The 21,228-nt window shown below is 53.7% G+C and overlaps 1 protein-coding gene across 6 annotated transcripts in view; it reads right to left on the bottom strand.

Moving 5' to 3' along the window:
• ANKS1A (ankyrin repeat and sterile alpha motif domain containing 1A) overlaps positions 1-21,228 on the bottom strand; it is a 175,551-nt gene that overhangs the window by 19,359 nt on the left and 134,964 nt on the right. For all 6 annotated transcript variants that reach the window (XM_087858156.1, XM_045772007.2, XM_087858153.1 and 3 more), the window contains 2 exons: positions 13,575-13,641; positions 8,165-8,271 (listed from right to left, as the gene is read on the bottom strand). In XM_087858156.1, the coding sequence (XP_087714282.1) occupies positions 8,165-8,271; positions 13,575-13,641 (174 nt within the window). The remainder of the gene's footprint in view (positions 1-8,164; positions 8,272-13,574; positions 13,642-21,228) is intronic.

Raw genomic sequence — 21,228 nt, 5'->3', positions numbered from 1 at the left:
CACAGATCTGGGGGGCCTGCCTCCTGGGAGAGGAGCGGCCACACCACAGCTCGGTCAGCAAGGCCGGCACACACATCCACCTCCGGCCAGACTCCGGGGCAAGTGCAGCCGCGCCCCCCCATCTGTCTGTGGAGGTCCCCGGGGCCCCCGCCGGCTCTCGGGATATTTACTAGGCAGTCTCTGCTTCAGGAATGTTGTCGGTTTCCACGGGGCCCTGCCTCTATCTTCCCCCACATTAGAAACATTTTTTTTTTCTGAGTAGAAAAATTATACAAGTTTATTGAAGTACATTTTAAAAATAAAGCACAAAGCAAAATGTGAAAGCCACCTACAGATCCATCACCTCACGAGAAAAAAAAGGGGGTACCAATCTGGTATTTTTCCTAAGAGAGTATTTCTTAAAGGGTAGGATTGGAATCAGTTCTATCAGTTTGGTGTGTTTTTCTAAGCTTTTATTTTCAAAACTTTTAGCAAAATTGGGATCATAGTACATATATTGTTCTCTTAACTGTTTTTTTCCCCGTGTTCTCCTGTATTGCACGCACCCCTTTGCCTGTGACATTTATCCGTCTCTTATGACTAGCTGTAGTGACTGCCCGCACTTGGGTCCACGGGCACCCCAGGACTTAATCCGCCAGCGGACACTGTGGCTTCCTCCACTGCAGGCAGGCTTTTGCAGTTCCTAGGGCACGTACCCGCCCCAGCGATGGGCCACCCCAGGCCCGGTCGCCTGGGGCGCAGGTGGCCTCACACAGAACAGGGCCCTGGTCTGAGCCAGGAGCACCCTTCTGAGGCTGGGGTTGTGCTAACCACCTGTGGATCCTCTCAGGTGGGCCAGGAGAGAGGGGGGGCGAGCAGACCCAGGCAGTCTGGGGCGCGAGGGGCCCGCCCAGGAGGTGCAGGAAGGACCTCTGGGAGAGGGGGCAGAGTGAATACGAGGGGCAGGGCTCTGTGGCTCACCACTGTGGCCCCAAATGTGAATAATGATGGAAACCAGAAGCCATGCTCCTTGAAGCATGCATGCGTTCACTCACCTGGGGGCTGAGGGCTTTCTGTGTGCCAGCTACCACACGCAAGGCAGCTGCCGTGTAAAGGAATAAGAACCTGTTCAAATGAGAACTGAGTTCAAATTCTGATTTTGCTGTTCAAGGTTCTTACAAAGTTAGAAACTTGTAAATAGGAATAAGCCCCCACCCCCGCTTCACAGGTTAAATAAGGACTATCCCGTGGCGCTGAGCACTGAGCTGCTGGCAGGAACCAGGTGCTCGAGGAGTCTTCTTGTGTCTCTCTGTTCGCCGCTGTCTGGCCCAGCCAACTGTGCCTGCCCTGGGGCTGTGTCACAGAACTTCCCGAACTGACACCTTCCCCCAGCTCAGGCCCCTGAGCCACAAGAGTGGCTCAGTCCTGCCCCGCACCCCCTACCCCACTGCAGCATAGACCTGTCCTCACCCGGAGAGACAGAACTAGCTTGTGACCAATCCAACCAGTTCCACAGAGGAGGAGGAGGAAGCACAAACATCACCGGCTCTGTTTCTGAAGCCAGAGGCCCTCTCCACCTGTCACTCTCAGAAGGGCTCCCAAGGATGGGTGCAACAGCACCAGCGTCGGCACTTGGCTCCCAGTTTCACGGAAACGACACCCCTTTGTGACCCTCAGTCTCCCAAACAGGTTCTTGGCATTCTCTCTGCACCAGGCCCAGCATCCTTCCCTCCATCTGCTGCCTATCACTCCTGAACATCTGCCTTTCCGAGGCCTTGTCTGAGGCCAAGGTGCTGTATTCACCCCCCAAATCAGCAGTGGAAGTTAGCTAGGCCCAAGGCAGTCTGGACTCAAAGGGCTCAATTCCAAGACCACCCAAAGCAAGCCTGACACTACGGACCTGAGGACAGAGCCAATGTGCGTCCGGCAGAGAACGGCCACCGCCTGCCCTCCACTGAGGGGAACATGCCACCTTGCCACCATACATTCGTGTCATCACGGACGGTCTCAGTGGCTGTTATGTGTCACAACAGGGAACGGTGTGTCTCCCGTAAAGTAAGCGGTCAAATGAGATGCCGTGGGACAGGGGATAAACGGGGGGGGGGGGGCACCAAATCTTACGAGGGTGGGGATGGAGGAGAACCCACATCTCCTGACTCCCAGTATGGTTCTCTCCGCAAGTAAGTAGAACCTCAACTTTGCCCTTGAGCCTTTCTCCTGCCAGTTGACTTAACTGTGGCCTCAGCAGGCTGCTGACCTTCACTGAGAATGCTGTGGTGGTCACGGGAGCTGCAGAGCCAGAAGGCTTCAGTGCCCCTCAGCCAGTGCCAAGAGCTTACTGGGGTCTGATTCCCACCGGCTTCTTTTTTCAGCCTTCTGTAGAGTGGCCCCCAACACACAGTGGGTAGATGGAACGTCTGCCTGACCCAGACTGGCACCTGCAAAGATGCCAGACAGCACCAGCCCCGCTCACGGGCTCACATGCCAGGGCCCTTCTCTGAGGTGACGCACTGAGCACGAGGCCCAGACATAGCACGTTCCTGGAAAAGGGGGTGTGGAGACGAGAGTGGGAGGTAGGAGCTTGACTCTGGGCCCAGGAGACCTGCTTCTAGTCAAAGCTCGCTTGAGGAGCAACCTTGGGCAAATGACTTAATCCAAGAGTCCTCAGTGTGGAGTCTATGGACCCCAGGAGTCCACTGACGGGCTCCAGTGATGCCTGTGAACACCTGAATTTTAACGGACACTTGCTGTATGAGGAGGCCTGTGACTCTGACAGAGACACATGGGCCCCTGGGCCCCGCCCTGTGGGCTTCACTTTCTGCACATGCGCACGGGTGGGCACTGGAATACGTGAACATGCAGACATTTCAGACTCCGGCACAGACCCCCCTGTTGCTGCTCATAATCAGAAGCCACGGACAGTCCACCTTAGAGTGTACTTAGTTAATTTCACAGACATGAAGATAGTTGTCTGTTTCTTCCACTGTCAAGGGGACTGGAGAAGGCCAGAGCAGTACCAGTGGAAACCACAGTGGGACTCCAGCTGCTATCACACCGACCCTGAAGAACTCCACAGGGTCTGGCAGACAGAAAGGAAGAGGGAGAGCAAGAGAGCTCATGGCCTGGAAAGAGGCCCAGAGTGAGCCTGCCTTGTCTCAAGGTGAAAGGGCCCAGCAGAGACGAGGAAGCATCTGGTGGTGCATCCACCCTTGGGACCCTGAGAGGAGTAAGGTGACCAGATAAATGAGTCGGCCCAGGAGGCAGGATCCACACTGTCTGAAAGTATTCCTTTCAAAGCCCAGCTCCCAGCTCCATGGACCCTCTGATGCCCCTAGTTGAGGAAACTCTCCCTATCAGGCCCTGCTTTGCACTGGGGCACAGAAAATTCTGACAGAGCATCCAGCAGTTAGAGCGCTCTGTGGGGAGAAGAGGGGGGTAGGGCAGCTGGAGAAGAAGTCAAGGCAGGGAGGAGACATCTAGACAGCAGTGCCGCAGCAGGCCCAGGCCAAAAGAGGCCCTTGAAACCTGAGAGGGAAGAAGGCAAAGAGAGGGAGCACGGGGAGTCAGGGTAGGAACCCAAGGGCATGGCCTCTCTGTGTACAGAATGCTGCTTCCCAGGCTGAAGAGTGAGAAGCTAATCCTGAGACAGAGCAGGGAGAGAAGCTCCAGGGTCTGGGGACCTGGCTGGAAACTTCATAGAGGCCAACAAAGAATGACCTCCTCCCCGAGCCTGTGCCTTTCAGCTCTCTTGGGGCTCGCTCCTCTTCACCTGTCATCCCTCCCCAACACACGGGAACAAGCTGGCATGGTCTCAGAAACAGACAGGAAAACAGCAGGAGCCTATCTGCACGTGGTGGAAGCCTGTGGAGAAATAAATTGACAGGAGGAGCAAGAGGCCTCCGTGACAATGCTGGCTGTAAGAGGCGACGGGCTCGTGGCTCAGTGTGCTTCTAACCCATCTTGAGCTGGCTGCCAGACTCATTTCCCTGTTCCATTTGTCTGTCCGCCCAGCATAGCCCCCACCATGTGCCCGCTCTCCACGTGCCCTGTCATCTAAGGTGCACCCCGACTAAGGGGGCTCTCTGCCTGATAAGGACCACAACAGGGGGCCCCCCATAACGTGGCCGTCAAGGCTGCTCACAGTCAAGCCCAGCCCACCTCTCCTGCCTGGCCAAGGCCCTGCCCCTCACTATACCGACCTCTTTACTCCCTGCAGACCGCTCAGGCCCCACACTCGCTCCTCTGTGTGTGGGCTCTCCAAATCCCAGAGCCCCAGCAAACCCAAGTGCGACCCAGAAGATCAAAGTTGCACAGTCCCTGCCACTTACTGGCAGTGCCTCCACCCTCTGGGCCTCACAGCCCCATCTGAGACTCGACCAACAATACACCCAGGGCCACGAGCCGGCTCAGCGCCCAGGACGCTCCACACTCGGGAAGGTGGGTTCTCCTCCCCTGTGCTCCTGCAGCACCTACACGCCTCACCACAGCACTTAACACTTGGCTGCTCTGTTGTTTTTATTGCTTTATGTGCCTGTTTTCCCAGCTGGACCATCAAGTTCCTTCAGACACATGTATTATCTGCAGGAAATGCAGAAAACCTATTACATTCCAAAAAAGAGAGTAAGCCACCTACAGTCCTCCTTAGATAACCACCGGAAGCATTTTCGCTGACCCCCTTGCACCTCTTGTGCAGAGAGGTTTTCTTTTTTGAAAATTAAGATCACGTTGCATATGGATTTTTGCGTCCACTCAACACTCCAAGGTGAGCATTTCTCTACGTCAGACATTCTTCAAAAACATTTTTTAAACACCCACCAAACACTGCAGCACGTGGAGCACCATCACTGACTCAACTGCCAGCCCATGAAGGGAGGTCAGCCTCAGTCCCCAGACAGGGAGACCTGCCCCAAGACGTGTGGAGCTACCAACTCGCTGACCGCCAATGACCTTCCCGCTGTGTTGATCAAATGCATCTCCTCCCTTCTCCTAAGAAACCCCATTTCCCGTGGACAAGACTCGGGGTGAAAAACGGAACTGGCTGTGATGTGTGAGCCAGTGTGGTGGGCTGGCCAGCAGAGGCAGAGCCAGACTCCTGGGCCCTGTCTCCCAGGGCCTGGTGTTGGTCGGATCAGCCTAGGGAACACCCGGCAGCCCCCACTGCCCTGGCTCTGACCCCTCCAAATCAAAGGTGTTTTCTGCCAACAGTCAAGAGACTGTGGGGGTGCCTGGGTGGCTCAGTCGGTTAGGCGTCTGCCTTCAGCTAGGGTCGTGATTCCGGGGTCCTGGGATTGAGTTCCACATCGAGGGCTCCCTGCTTGGCGGAGGAGTCTGTTCCTCCCTCTCCCTCCCCTACCCCACGCTTTCTCTCACTCGCCCGCTCTCTCAAATAAACACATAAAACCTTAAAAAAAAAAAAGAGAGTGTGAATAAAGTTCAAGGAGCAATGCTGGTCCAGCTTAGTCATCCCATCACAGGAGCAACAGCGCAGAGTACGAGGATGTCGGACCTAGACAAGACCCAGGAGGGCACGACAGGAAGTCTTCAATTTTCTCAGGTGCGGAAGTGTGTTCTCTGTGGCCCAAAAGGTAAACCTGGCCCCAAGGGACAGAAACCACAAGGAAACAGATTTTGGCTCAGGCTGAGCAACGCAAACAATGAGCGGCTACTACTGTGTAAGGTGGTGAGTCCCCCTGTCACTGGGAAGCATCAGGGCCAAGATGTTCTGGAAGGGCTTCAGGCACAGCTGATAGACCACACGATGGTCAAGTCCTTCTCACCCTGACAGGGAGCTGTAGGACCCTGTCACAGGGGAGGCTACGGCAGCGCCTTGTCTGTGAAACACTCTTCGTGGCCGTATGTTCCTCCTACAACTAGAGCCCGGCTCCCCGGCAGCCACTTGCACATCTTGTAGAAGAGTCTCCCGGGCATTTCCAAACCAAGAAGAACATTTGCAACCTACTGAAAACCCAACCACATGGACATATACCATAGCTAACATAACAGAAATTAGACCATATGCACTGAGAGAATGTTTCTAAATAAAAATGCCCCCCTTCTTACGTGTTTTTTCCTTTTTTCTGGTTGCTAAAACAATTAGCCTTACAGTCCATCTGGCGATTTACATGCAATTACCCAGGATGCTTTGCATGGCTACTCAGGCCACTCTAGGTATCAGAAGTAACATGCTCGGGGCGCCTGGGTGGCGCAGTCGTTAAAGCGTCTGCCTTGGCTCAGGGCATGATCCCGGCGTACCCGGATTGAGTCCCACATCGGGCTCCTCTGCTAGGAGCCTGCTTCTTCCTCTCCCACTCCCCCTGCTGTGTTCCCTCTCTCGCTGGCTGTCTCTCTGTCACATAAATAAATAAAATCTTTAAAAAAAAAAAAAAAAAAAAAGAAGTAACATGCTCAACTGAGGTGTAATCAGCATTCCTTCCTGTATAGACTCCGCCTGCCAGCACCCCGACGGAAATGAGAAAGTGGTGATGAGGAACAGCTTGTACCCAGGGCAACAGGAGGGGCCTAGAAGGGTCCTGGAAAGACTGAGCTGCTGGCCTCCCTCAATGAGTGTCCTTTCCCAAAAGAAAGAGACACGTTCTAATAGAGGCCCTGCATCCTGTGTGGACATTTGGCTCAGGCCCAGATTTACCAAGAAGCCCGCCTAGCTACTTTCTGGGCATGAGCACGGGGGAGGGGCAGGGAAGCAGTTTTAAAGGAGTCTTGATGTTCAGGTTTTGGGAACCTTACCATTTCCATAATTAGCAGAAGGAGGGGTGAGAAGTCAGAGAAATCAAGAGCTTAGCCTCTAAAATACTGAAGCACAGGGAGTGGGACACTGTGAAGTCCACAGCCCCCCCCCAACACCCCCGCCTGTCTGACAGCTGGTCTGGTGAAGGGGGTGTGCCGGGAGAGGGACAGTCCCTCAGCACTCAGCACCAGGGGCCAACTGCCCCAGCTCACTGGCTGAACCACCATCTCTATCCTGGGTTTGTCGGCCTTCCCCCAGGACCGTGGGGAGTAAGGGATTAGGTTTTTAAGAACCATACATATACCCAGTTTAACTTAAAAAAAAAAAATTACTATTTAAAAACCTAAGATTTTCAAAAGCTGAAAAATAACTGGCCCTAAGCTGGTTTTGGAAGGGTGGTTTGCTACAGACTTTACTGTCTGCCCTGGAGAGGGAGATGGCGCAGGTGAGGCGAGCCTGTCCTGGTGCGGGTTCCTCCCGGCAGCCCCAGACTTGCACCCTGGGCAAGCTGCTATTCGGGAAGCACCAATGCGAGCCCATCAGTGGGAAACCCACAGGGGGACCCACACTGGAGCTAGGAGCTCCGGGCTGACTGACCCCGACTCCTGGAGGGCTTCCAGGAGAGGGATGCTTATGGGCACCCCGCCTGAGCTACTTTCTGGACTGACAGAAAGGAGCATCGGCTCCTAAGCCCAGTGTCCCAGCCAGGCCTGGACTCCACAGGCATCCTGAGGAAAAACACCTAGATTTTTCTTTTTCTTTGACCCCTTGCATTGTGTAAGAAGATAGTACAAAATGATATCTCAGAAAAGCAATGGATCCTTCAAAGCACCAATTCAGCCTCTCCTCTGGGCCATCCCTGAGGTTAGGATTCCCTGAGGCTGCACGGCCACACTCCCCACCCCGGAGGCTTGGCCTGGCCTGGGCAGGGAACAGAGGCCTTTTTGTTAGACAAGGCTCCTTGCTTCAGTGACTACCCGCTTGACAGCAGCATTCTGGGGAATAAAGCAAACTTCTGGTACCCAACAGAGATGGGACAGGAAGTCACCACAGGGAACCTGGGTGTCCCGTCCACCAAAACTCCCAGTGTCTGACCCGCAACAAGACGGTCTTGAGGCCACAGCGCACAACACATGGTCTGAAGCCTGCGAGGGGGACCAGCGAGGGGCAAAGGTCTGCAGTCAGGGACCCTACCTCTCAGGACGCTGACTTGCAAAGAGCTCTCCCGACAGAACTCTTTCGGGGAGCAGAGATGAAGGGAACAAAGTTTCGGAAGAAGGCACACGACACTCAGCTGGATGTCTAAGTCACTTCATTCAGCGCTTTGCTGGGATACAGGTCTACGTACTGTTTCACACTCCAACAGGGGCCACAGGAGATCAGAGAAGCCTGGTTCCGCGGGGCTGCACCCCACCCCTGAGGAGGCCTCCGGGCACTTACCAGGAAGCGGACATCGTCAAAGCCATTCAGAAGCAACTTGCTCTCATACTGCTGCAGCCCCACCGCCTCCAGCCACTCCCCGACGCTCTGCTCCAGCGTCCGCGAACCTGACGAGAGAGGAATCGGCAGACGCTTGAAAAGGGAAAAACCATTAAGGCGGTAGCAGCGGCACTCAGAGGAAGACAGGTGGCACTGCCACATCATAGTCATTACCATAAAGCAGCCAGACTATGTACAAGAGACCAGAGAGCAGAGGACCCGCAGCTCCTCTTCCGGGTGCAGGCCAAGGGCAGGACGGCCCGGGCTGCACACACACCCACCCCTCAGTCTGAGCTGCTCCAGGGCCGTGGCGGCACATGCACGGTCGCCGCCCGCAGGTCGGGGGAAACTCCTCGTCAGCGTTCCCACTGACGTATTTCAGGACGTCTGTTCCCACGGGCACTAGAGGGGCTGGGGGGCTCCTCTCATCCATGCAACTTCTGGAGCCCCCGTGGGGCCGTGGGCGAGGGGCAAGTCCTGTGACCTTGCAGCACACACTGGTCGGGAGAGAGCACGCCTCTTCATGCAGCTGAGGGGCACAGGCACACAGCGAGGGCTCCGGGAGGGAAGCAGCGGCGGCTGTTCACGGGGGCCCAGCGCATGCAACACAAGCAGCACAGAACCCGGCAGGGGCAGAAAAGAGACTTTTACTTGTTTTCCCCCAGCAGTCCCGGAATAAGCAAACCATGGCCACCGGCCCTTTGTGCTCAGAGGCTCAAGGCAGAGGGGCCGAGAGTGCGAGGCGCGGGCCCCGGCCCGGGGATCGGGCTCAGGTGTGGCTCGGCTGTGACGGCGACATCGCGCTCCTTCGGGCTGCGCGGCCGGCGGGGCCAGGAGCCCAGTCCACAGCTAGACTCCGGCTGCTGGCGAGCGGGGTGTCTCCCGCGCCAGGGCGCTGTCTGAAGGGCTGCCTTCCCGAGCCGGGCTCTCTTGCCGGGGCTGGGCATTCATTCTCCTCTTCTGATAGTGGCTGTTCCTGGGACTCGCCTGCCTGCTCAGGTGGAAAGCAGGCAGGCAGATCCGGTTCTTGGCTAAAGAAGACAAAACCCAGCCCGATGAAAGAAAGGGGAAAAGGAAGCGGTCCTCTGTCAGCTGAGCTGTGGCGGCTTAAGTCTATTCACGTTCTGCGCTGTTCTCTCTTTGGCTGAGTGATAAAGACGGCAACTGTCTTCCCAGGGTCTCCGGATCCTGACGTTCTCCTCGGAGGGCAAGTGGGGAAGGGCCGACATGTATCTGCTCTGCTCCTCACACCGGACAGGGGCGTGGGGTGGGGTGGGGAGGAACAGAGTTAAGCCCTCCCTGCAGACCTGAGCTGAGCGCCTAGCCCCCACCTACTTCTCTGGTTTTCTTTGGGCAAGAACAGATAAAAGAAGGAAAAAAGGAGGAAGGGAGGAAAAAGAAGAACCAACTACGAGAACATCACCTCCAGAGAACTCTTGACACGGTGAAAGTCATTCTGTTGTTTCCGGCACTTTCTGCCCTTCAAGGAAGGCCAAGGCCACCTGGCTGGGTTATCTAGGAGCCCCTGGTGACCCACTGTCCTGGGCTCCCCCTCCTCCGTCCTCTGCAGAAGAGCTGGTGGTCAGGGACCCGGTGGCCTCCCGACGCACGCTGCAGCAGCACTCCAAGACGCTGGGTCCCCTGCCCTTGAGTGGGGCTGTCTGCTCCAGGGAGCCTAGGCGGCAGGCTCTTGTGTGCCCACGAAGTCAAGTATCCCCGGCTGCTGATTCATTCCTGCTTGTAATCCCCCAGCCGGGCAGCTGTGGTCCTGCCTGCTCCCGGTGGATGTGTGCGCTCGCAGAACCGCAGCAGAGTGCTTTGTCTGGAGGCTCCTGGGCTCCACGCTGCCTGCTGCCGGCCCCACAGCCCTCGCTCGCTCTCATCATGTCTGGCCCTCCCCCTCTCCCCTCCCCACCCTCCTCCCTTCCACGCTCAGGAAAATACATCAGGGGTCGGACATCGGAGCAGAAGCTGCTGCTGCTGCCGCCGCCAAGGGAGAAGGACACAGCAGCACAAGCACCAGAGCAAAATGACAGGTCCCCTGGCATCTCGTGTCAGCCGACACACATGCGTATGAAAGGCGGAGATGGGGAGACTCTACCTGCAGCTCAAGGGGCTGGAAACAGCTTATCGGGGACAGAGAAGGCACATTCCTACAGTTTGGGCCAATAGTTTATAGGACAGCCAGAGAAGGGGACAGAGGAATGACACGGCCCTGAGGGCACAGCCCACAGGTGAAGTGACCCCCCCGCCCACCATGTAAGAAAGATTGTGCCTCCCTGCCAAGAGGATAAGCCATGGGCATCACAAAAACAGGCGACGAAATAAAGACGTTACACCTAATATTCCTCAGGTGAGCGAGCATACTCAACAACTTGGAAAGAGACTTCTCTCAGGGCCCGTCGGAGCCCAGGGGAGAAGTGCCAGGCCCAGAGCAGGCTCCTCACCATCCAGAGGAGGGCATGGGAGGGGAGGCACCAAGGAAAAGGCCCGAACCCCAAGTACAGCTGTGAAGACAGAAAAGGTAACATGTAGAAACAAAGACCCAGGGACCACATGTCACCCTCTAAACATGCTGGGGGACGCCTTCAGCTCAACAGGCTGTAGATGGCCCTGGTGAAGAAGGGGGCTGTGTGTGCAGGGAGATCAGGCCCTGGAAGGAGCCTGCAGTGAACAGCTACTCAACAGCTCAAACGGCTGGCTTTTGCAAAAGCAAGCAAGTGATCTCTTCTGCCGCTCGACACACAGGCCTTTGTTGAAAGCAGCCAGAGGGGCCCAGGCCAGTGGGAAGTCTTCCCCTCCTGGGACTCCTGAGTGGAATGAGTTGTGAAACCTGTCTGCTGGGGATTCGGGTAACTAGCTCCAGTGCTGGAAGCTCAAGTTCCCAAGGCCCAAGACAAGAGTAAGACTCCAGTTCCACGCATAGTCTCGCCCTTCAGCGCATGATCCTCTGTGACGCCAGTCACACCAAGCAATCCTGTGCTTAGCGAATGGCTGCCTGCTGGACGGCCTGCTCTTCCTCCTCCCAGGCTGGCAACCCTGGTGCCCAAGCCTCTTCTCCCAGATCCAGAAACCTAAGGACCATCTGGACTCTGCCACTGACTATTCAAAATAAATGAGAATTCTGCTCTGGTCTGAGCTGAAAGCTGGTGCTCCCTGAGGTCCTGGGGAAAGCCCCCTCCTGATCCACTGGGTAGGAGACAGAGTTCACGGGCAGAGCGGAGTCGACTCTCTCCCTGCTTCCTAGCCTGGCAGCAGTCCAGACACAGCAGGCGGTGCTTCTGCAGCACGGGTGGATGCCCCTCTGTTCGGGTGGATGCCCCTCTCTTCAGGTGGCCGCTCCCGGGTGCCCGCCCTGGCCTCTCCTATGCTGCCGGACAGAGGGTGGCTCAACTCAGCGGTGCTGAGACAGACTGCACATTGGGACCCAATGATGTAGGGGGTAGCCGGACCCCCTCTCACCACTCCTGGGGGTTTGTGGGGGTCAGAACTGGTGGGTAGGACCTGCAGGGCACGGAAAGAGCTCAGTGTCGCCACCCCCGAGAAGGTCTCTTCCAGAAATGGGTTTTCCAGAGCTGCTGCCACACCTCCTGATTTATCCCAGTTGAGAGGTAATGGCCTGCTCTGACCCAAACTCTCAAGCACAGGCGCTCCTTGGACATAGAGGGGTGCAGGGAAGCAGAAAGCAGCTTCAACTGAACTATCGATTCCGTTCCTGGCTGTCTCCAAAGCACAGCTCTGAAAACTGGCAACGGTGTTTGTCTCAGTATTGAACGTCTATTCCCAACACACACTTGATTCCTGAAAAAGCCCGCACACTACGACAGAGTGTGGGATTGTCTGCCTGAGTGTGGAGCCCGCACCTGGAAACAGAGCCACAAATTGTTAGCCACCTCTGCAGACCCCAGCATGATCCAAGACTGACAAGAGACGACCAAAGTGGGCTGGGCCCTCTCTGCTAGGAGCCAGGGAAACAGGGCGGAGCCAGGGAAACAAGGCTGCTGGAGGGAGGAGGCTCCAGGAACCCAGCTAGAAAAGTGGTGGAGGGAGACAAGCCAGGGGAGCGGATGCCCCTCTTCTCTAGGCTTTTCAACACGACTAAGGAATTATTTCATGGACAAAAGACGAGCAGAGCTACCATTTACCTCTTTTGCTCAAGTTTTTGTATCTACGACTCATTCCCAACAAACCTATGAGGTAGGTACTGTTACTCAAACGTTGTAGACAGGGAACTGTGGGCTCAGAGAGATTAAGTGACTCGCCCAAGACCTGTATGTATCCAGAAGGAGAAACTGAACCCAGGCTGAGGCCCCAGAGCCCATGCTCTCCCCACAAGCACCATGGCCTCAGCAGCTCCTTTCTCCCTGAGGTGCACACTTGTCCCCACCCATCAGACTTCCTGACAGGGCCAGAGGAACGAGAGGTGTCAGCTGGGCTAGAAGGCCAATCCTGGATGGAACCTCCTGAGTGAGCAGGGAATCCCATCCCTTTAGTTAGAGAGGCATTTCTCAATGACGGGGAGAGGCCAGGCCCCACCGAGCTGCTCTCAGCCTGGGAGTTCTGGTGGCAGGGGGTCTGCAGATGCTTGGGGGAAGGGGTGTGAGACTTGCTCTAGCGAAGAGGCACCTTTAGAAATGTCACCTGAGGAAAGTAACACAACCACAATTCTATCATCAAGGAAAACAGCTCAGATATGGTCTCTCTAGGTGTCTGCTTCAAACAAAGGAAACTGAGGCCAACCTCACCTAGAGCTTTGAAAAGAAAAGCATGCCCAGAGTAGTGGTGACCTGGAGTAAAAATGATGAGTGACTAGGTAAACGGAAAAATGCGGGAAAAGACAAGGAGCAGCAGCAAAGCCACCCCCTCCAGGTGATGCAGGCTAACAGTCTGGCCCCGCTGATCTGACCCAACGCTCTGCCACTGGCATGGAGTAGGCAAACTAGAGCCATTTTCTCACGACAGGTTGGTCCCAGAGCTGTCTGGGAAGCTGGAGAGACCAATGCTGAGGTGCACTCCAATTTAAGCCAATCAGAGAAAGCCTCCATGTACAGACATAATTATGCATAAGCAACAATCATTAACTTAAAAAAAAAACCAAAGAAACAAAAAAACAACGAAACCTTCCTACCTAATACACGGGCCTGAATTGCAATTTCCCCTTCAATCCGTAAAAAGTGTCACGACTCTAAAAATAACAGCTTGGTGAGCCATATAGATACATGAGGTTCTGAACTGCAGGAGCGTGGTGTGGGCTGACGCTGACCTCCCTCACCCACCAAATGTCTGTCTTCTGGGCCAGAGGAAAAAACCTGAGCCAGAAAGGAGCCAAAGGTCTGTGTTCCATGGGGAAAATGGCTGCTTGGTACGATACCTGAGATCTTCTGCTGTTCCTGAGAAAAGTCAATCCCTTCGCCAATAGAGCTCATGATTTTCTCAATCTGAAACGGAAGAAAGACGAACAAAAAGGACAGGCTGTCAGGCTCAGGTTAAACATTGCCAGCTCACCATCAGCGCCTGGGGTGGGGGTGCAAGGGTGGGGGAGGCCCTCCAGGTCTCTCCCAGATAATTCCAAGGTCCAGCACCAACCTGCAACGGATCAGAACTCTGCCGCTCAGATCAAGAAAGGCCCTTCCGTGACCACAGCCCCGGCTTCGAGGAAAGGAAGTGGGAAACCACCTGTGCTCAGCTGGTAGAAATGCCGGCAAATCTTCCTTCCGAGGCATTTATGTATCACTCCCTGAAGCAGTTCCGCCAGCCCAGCAGAGACGGGGCGTAGGGGGCAACAGCAGGCCAGACCCGGCACATTTCACTGCTCACGCCAGAATTTAATTTCCATGAGAGCAGAGACTTGCTGACTTGGTTCCATACGACTCCCCAAGTGCCTAGAGCAGTGCCTGGCAAATCCTAAGCATTCAACAGATAACTGATATTGCCTGACTGCCAGCTCTGAGGTCTGAGAACAATTTCGAGAGCCGAGAGAAGCAGAGAACCTGAACATGGGAGCCTCTTAGAAGTCAAAGTGAGGCAGGCATGTAACTCTGATCAGAGGATCTTTTGCTCCCCGAAGGTATAGACACATATCCTTCCTCTGGATCGTAGCAGAGCGAGCTGGTCTTGAAGCATCCAATGTCTCCAGCATTGCCCCCTGTATGGACCACCTGTTCCAGCCATCTGGCTTTGGTCACCCTGAGCCAGATCCAAGCCCCCCACTCTAGGAAACCTGGCCAGGGGCAGGGCAGGGCAGTAAGGAGGAGGCCACCTTCTCTTTTTCTCCTCCTCCTCTTTTGGGTTGCTGTGATAATGAGCTCATTCATGGCTCTTTTTCCAAAAAAAAAAAAAAAAGAGAACCTTTTGTACCAGAGCTTGGATGCTTTTTCCTCTAAGTGCAAGTAAGGAGCCTGGGTCTAACAATCAAAAATAAAAACAAAAACAAAAAATCCCAACAACAACTTCCCAGCCAGTTTCCAGCTGGCAGACAAAGACGGCACATTTGACACCCAGCAGAAGAACACATCTTTCCCTTTGCAGTGGGGAGCTGTGGCTATTTTCCTCCGGCCACAGAAATGCCCGCGGCCTCCAGCAGTCACCTGATCGCCTGTTGACACACACTGTGAACTCCATCTCTGAGCTCAGCAAAGGCCAAGAGAAACACAACACAGCTGACCTGTGGAGCAAGAAGTGTGCCTCTGCTTACTGGCCCTAGGGCGCAGAGGCCGGCACAGAAGTGGGCAACACTACAGCAGGTCTGCCCTGCCCCTCGAAGAAAACGCCTTCCTCCTTCCCTTCCTAGCGCACCACTTTCTTTGGCCTTCCCCCCGCTCCCCAGCGCCCTGCCCCATGCCCAGAGCTGCCTCCTTCAACAGGCAGCCTGCAGCGTGCGCACCCACGAGGACAGGCAAGCACTTCCATCCTTTCCCAGCCTCAGTGTGAAATCGACAAACGTGGGAATGGGTCTTGCCTCCTAAAAAGAGCTGTTGTGTGGATTCAAAGTAGTCTGCACGTCAAGCATCCGGCCAAAGACCTGGTTCACAGCAGATGCCCAGTCAAGGGCTCGTGTGCTTTCCACTTCCCCTCCATTTTCCTCAGAGCTCCAACTAGTAAAACCTTATTTTTAACGTTAAAAAAATATATATTTTTACTTGTATTTTGTGACAAGTCCTACATCTCCATGATTCAAGGTTCAAAAGGTACAAAGATTATTCAGAGGAAAATCTCCCTATCCCTGTCTCCCAGCTGTCTACCTCTCCTCTCTGCAGGCAACCAGTATAACCAGTTTCTCAAGTATGCTTCTAGATGTGTGTGCAGTCCCATGTGAGCAAACATACAAAGATATTCTACCCCCATACTGATACAGGCAGTCTATATACGCCGTTTTGCATCTTGCTTTCTCTATTTAATTATACATCTTGGAGTTTTCCACAGTTCATAAGAATGTTCTTTTTTCTTTTTTTTTCTTTTTTAAATGGATGAGGTATGTTATCCAGTGTGTGGCTATTTATTTAACCAGTTCCTTGGTGGGCACAGGGGTAGTTTCCAATTTTTTCACATTCTTTTTTTTTTTTTTTAAAGATTTTATTTATTTATTCGACAGAGATAGAGACAGCCAGCGAAAGAGGGAACACAAGCAGGGGGAGTGGGAGAGAAAGAAGCAGGCTCACAGCGGAGGAGCCTGATGTGGGGCTCGATCCCATAACGCCGGGATCACGCCCTGAGCCGAAGGCAGACGCCTAACCGCTGTGCCACCCAGGCGCCCCATAATTTTTTCACATTCTTAATAGCTCCATAACAAACACTGTTCCACAGACATGTTTGTACACATGTATAAGTGTATATGAAAGATAAATCCTAGTTCTCTCTTGACAGTTCTTCCAGGCTCAAAATCTTGCATCGCAGCAGGGACCCCACAGGTCATATTATCCCAACTTCAACCCCATGTCCGATTTTGCTAAAGCTCTTCCAGAGATGGGGCACTTGCTAACTCTCCCCATCATTTCGCCCTGTTTGCAGAAAGCACCAATTTATAACATCTGTCTTTTTACACATTCGAACATTTTTTATCCGATTTCAACCCACTGGTCAGGTTATTCCCCTAGAGCACCTCCTCTTCCTCAGGAAAGGCTTAGGGATATTTGCAGACAGCTCTTCCCTTCCAGGCCAAGCTGCTCCCCCACCCCCCCGCGGCGCTGAATGACGCGTCAGTGCACAGGTCCCAAAGCCTGGATTACTCGGTCAGATCACAGAAGCCTCCAAGCTGGGCAAAGAGCAGGCACTCCTTAGATGTGCCTTCCTTGTCCTTTTCTATATTTATAGGAGAAAAACAGGGTGCTCAGGGGCACCTGGGTGGCTCAGTTAGTTGGGGTCGACTCTTAATTTTGCCTCAGGTCATGATCTCAAGGTCCTGAGATAGCCCTCCCCCCCAATCGGGCTCCCTGGTCAGCAGGGAGTCCACTTGAGATTCCCTCTCCCTCTGTCCCTCCCCCTGCTCGTGCTCTCAGATAAATAAATAAATCTAAAAAAAAAAAAAAAAAGTAGGGTGCTCAAAGTGAGAAAACTTTTTTCTAAATGGGGGGGGGGTTGTTACCCCTGGAATAGTTCCACCGGGCTATGGTTCCGTCTTTCAGGCCAAACAGGGTGTATGCGGGAGAATCACCACTGTAAGAACCATGAGGGCTGGAAGAAAGTGTTTTACCTGCCGTTTTATCCCCTGGGCCTGGCTCGTATTAAACAGGCAACCTACTGAATGAATGAAAGGAAGTGGGGTGGGGCTGGTTTCCATTTACTTAGGGTCAGTAGTGGAAAGGCTGTTTTCCCAAGGCCATGCGGCGGGGTGGAGCTGAAATGGAGGATGACCCCAAGGTAGCTTTTCATATAAAGTCAAGTCACCTACAGCACATGTTTCATTGTCCTCATCATCCTGACACCCAAAGCCCCAGGGGACCTAACCAATCAACATCTCCTGGCCCAATTCACGAAATTTTGCCAAAGGGCCTTTTGAAATCACAGTGAACAGAGCAGAACACCCCGCTGCTTCTTTGCTCTGTTCCTTCCTGCCTGCCTGCCCCAGGAGTCACCCCACACCAACTACAAAGGGCCAGGAGCAGCCCACGTTTCCACAGCTCACCCTCTGGCGGGGTACACAAGGACACGCACAACTGTCTCATGGAAACCATACACTATGCTTTGCTGTCCTGTGAACTGTAGTAGCTAAGTCAAGCTGAGAAGATTCTAGTTTATAGAGGAACTAGGAGTACCCAGCAGTTTACTGAGAGCTTACAACCCAGCACCCCTTCTGCCTTGGTGGAGACACAGGGCTAGGAGGAACGTGGCAGTGAGGAGGTCCTATGCGGGCAGAGACTGGCAGGTGCCCGACCTGACACCGTAAGCACTGATCACACACTGGGGGGGTGATCCCACCCAGCCCCTCAGCTTGGGCTGGGGAGACAGGGAGGAGCTGGACCTCATCTTCTGTCTCTGCCACACCCTCCATGGCCCAGAACCAGCAGAGACAGAATACGGTCATTTCAGTCTAGACAGAGGAGCTGTCGGAGAAAACAGATACCATTCTGATCTATATACTTTGTGTAGTTTCACCATTTAGGCTCGAGATAAAAAACTAATCTGATTAAGGCTGTTTTCCCAGAAATATTCTCCTTTCTCAGGGGAGAAAGAGGCAGATGGCATGTCAACGGAAGGGCACAGTTCAACGTTCTCTTTTCTGTTGTGTAGGATCAGTGACATATTGGGGGGAGAGACGGACAATGCCCATACCTTAATCCTGTACTTCACATAAAGCTCTAAAGGGAACTTCTGTTTGTGTTTGGTAAAGTAAGGCCTGAAATTTATCACCATAATGGATGCATGTATTTTTAAAAATGCTTGGGAATATACTGTTTTCAGAATGCATTCAGAGTTATTCTACTTAGACTCTCCCCTTCCACTCCCACCACGGATGTAGAAAACATATTCACCATGTGGCTGAAAACAAGAATAAGCACAAACACTCCAGACACTGCTGCTCAGGTCTGTGGACAGGTGCTTATTCAGAACACAGGATCCTGGGTGCTCAGAGGCTGGCAGTGGAAGGTGATATTCTGTATACAGATAAAGAGGCCTCCATTCCCTATCACTAAACCCTGGCTTCCAGGAACAAGTCAGATTACACTAGACTTTTCACTAGCTATCGGAAGCGAGGGGAGGGAGAAGACAGCTGTTGGGGGCAGAAATACTTCTCTAGGCACAGGGAGTCCACAGGAGAACCACGAGCCTCGGTGCAACTGGGCACCAAGGCCTATGTCAAACCTCCCTTCCAAAAGGGGGTACAAGTTAGAAGTAATGGCTATGTTCAGGGGCTCCCATTTGTAGCCAAAATATCGGAAGAGCAGTAATCAGTCTGGTCAACATGCCCGTAAGGTGGTGCCTAATGGGGAGGAGGAAGGCAAAGGGACCACTTTCCTCCTACCTTCTTTTGGGGCAAATGGGAACATGAAGGGAGAGGTTTCTGCAATTCACCAGCCACTAAATTTGGCTCCTGAAGTCAGGCATTCTCTTGCAATCCTCCTTCTGCTGTCTGGGGAGCTCTCAGCTCCCTAGGACTCTCCCACTAGTTGGAAAATACATACCAGCACCCCTAGGCCTGTACCACCAGGGCTGGAGACTACCTTCTGCTTCTGCTTCCTGCCCCAATGCTTCATACCTTATTGGCCCAGAAACACACTCTGGTTTGCGCTGTGACTTCCCTGATTCACTGTTTTATGATGTGTCCCAGAGACACTATAGAACCACTATGGCTAAGGACCCTGATTCATACTGTGTCTTTGAGATCCCACACGGTGCCGTGCACAGACAGTGCTGGACCAGTGGACGTGGCCGGTGACAAGAACAGCTACACTGTGTTAAATGCCCACATCAGGCTAGTCACCTCACTATCACAGTACGAGAGGAAAGGGAGCCAACACTTCTGGACCCCAGTCTGGATTCTCCAACTCCCCTGCCCTCATGTTCGTCTTTCTCCAACCTCCCTGGGTTGCTGGCACAGCCATCTCACTACCCTACGACTACCAGCTGGCCCTTTCCCTCAACAGTCCTGCAGAGCCTCAACTCACTGCCAAGCAAACATACTATCTCATTTTTCAGGTGAGGGAACTGGAGCTCTACCCCGTGGGCAGACTCCCAGATTCCTCCCCGATGGCACAGTTCCCATTCCCGCGAAGTGCCATGCGTGGCCGAGCCTGCTCCCCGGGGAGCTCGAGCTTCCTGTGCTGGGGTACCAACTGGCAGACCCCCTCCTCTGGCCAGATGGCCTTGCCTGGACAGCGCTCCCCATTCCACCCCATTCCCTGAGCCCTAAGCACCTCAGTCTCTCTGGCTGCTGTGCCCGTGCCATCAGGTGACTGCTGACGTGCAAGTCGGCTGGCTCCTCCAGCTGGGCAAGGAGCCCTAAAGATTGCTGACAGCTGCACTCCCGGGCCCAGAAGCCACATAAGAATTCATCACCACCTCTTACTGCCTCTTCGCAGCAGACTGACTCACGGCCTAAAGGGCTTTGATTCCACATTTGAAAAAGGGTCACTGACCAGGGCCTGGGGTTATTCTTTTCCCTCTCCCCTCCTCCCTGGTAAATTGCACAAGGCCTTGGGAAAGACAGAGATGGATTGAAGTAAATTATTTGTCCTGATTTTCTAACCTTGTCAACTGCTTTTAGGAGAGGGAGGCAGGAGAGGGTGGGGGAGGAGAGAAGAGGGCAGGGAATGAATAAATGTCTACCAACAGGCTCAGAGGCTGGCCTTCCCAGGCTGAGAGGAGGCCGAGGCTGTGGTGGCAGTTCCCTTAACAATGAGTACCTTCTTTTCCCTAGAGCACACTGTTGGTGGGGGGCTTCATTTGTCTCATTACGGGGGGGCGAGGGGGCACACAGACTGCTGCTGTGTTTATGGCTGGACACCGCCCCCCCCCAGCAGGGGATGAATCCCCTGCTCTCTCCCAGGCTGGAAGAGCCACAGAGTGGTTGTTTCAGAAGTGTTTTGTACTTGTGTGGCTGACAGTCTCACGTGAGAGCCGGTGTGCACTTGCCCCAGGCTAGGCTGGCGGAGAGGGGAAAGCCAGAGACACTCCTGCTTCCCCACCACACCTGTCCCCAAAACCCCCTCCTCCTTCCTCATTTTTACCTTTCACACACCTCTTGGCTTCCTGACTGGGGCTTGCCCCCCTGAAGCGGCTCCCATCCCACGTCTCCCAGCTGCTCCGGAGAGGCACGTGCTCCAGATGCGGCATCTTGACGGGGAGGAAGATTTTAATGGGCCAACAACCCTTGCCAATGCCCTTCTCACCCTAGAGCAGCCTGCTACCCAGGTAATCTTTAACTCCAAGCCCCAAGAAACTGCTGAAAGAAGAAAAAAGTTGGGAGACCTAGATTCCAATTAACTTTATTATTGCTTTCCACATAACTCTGGGTTATGTGCCAAATACTGGCTTTAATAAGTGGGACAAGAATCTGAAAGATTAATGAGGATTATGTATCTGGGTTCTACTCCAATGTACGCAAGCTACTTTCTATCCAGGAGGAGGCTTGTTTGCGGGGAACAGGGAGGAATGAGGAGGAAGCACACACCTCAGAGAGGCTACGGTTCTCTTGCAACCGGCTTCGTGGACCTTCCTTGGTTTTTCTCTCACCATCACAACCACCACCACCACCAAGTACCTTCCCTTGCTCCCGTTCCTCCACAATGGCGCACTGGCTGTGCTGTCAGCCTGGTTATCCATTAAACCAGCCCCAAGAAAACACCCTAAATTTTCATTCAGAATGGATTTCCTCAGCAGTGTGGCCGGGGAAGGGGTCCCACATCCATCGGCTCCCCACATTCTGCAGGGAAACATCTGCCTCATAATATCAGGGGAGTCAGATGAAAAACTCGGAGCACCAAATTACATATACTTAAGTGTAAAAAAAAAAAAAGGTCATATATATTTAATAGAAATACCCAATCAGTATCCATCAGCTGCCCTGAGATTTTTCTGCAGCCTATCGC

Source organism: Ursus americanus, chromosome 32 (genome assembly GCF_024610735.1).
Source record: "Ursus americanus isolate L20-20 chromosome 32, mUrsAme1.1.p, whole genome shotgun sequence".
Lineage (NCBI taxonomy): Eukaryota > Metazoa > Chordata > Mammalia > Carnivora > Ursidae > Ursus > Ursus americanus.
The sequence above is the reverse complement of the archived record's forward strand: the minus strand, read 5'-3'. Positions and strand labels throughout refer to the sequence as shown.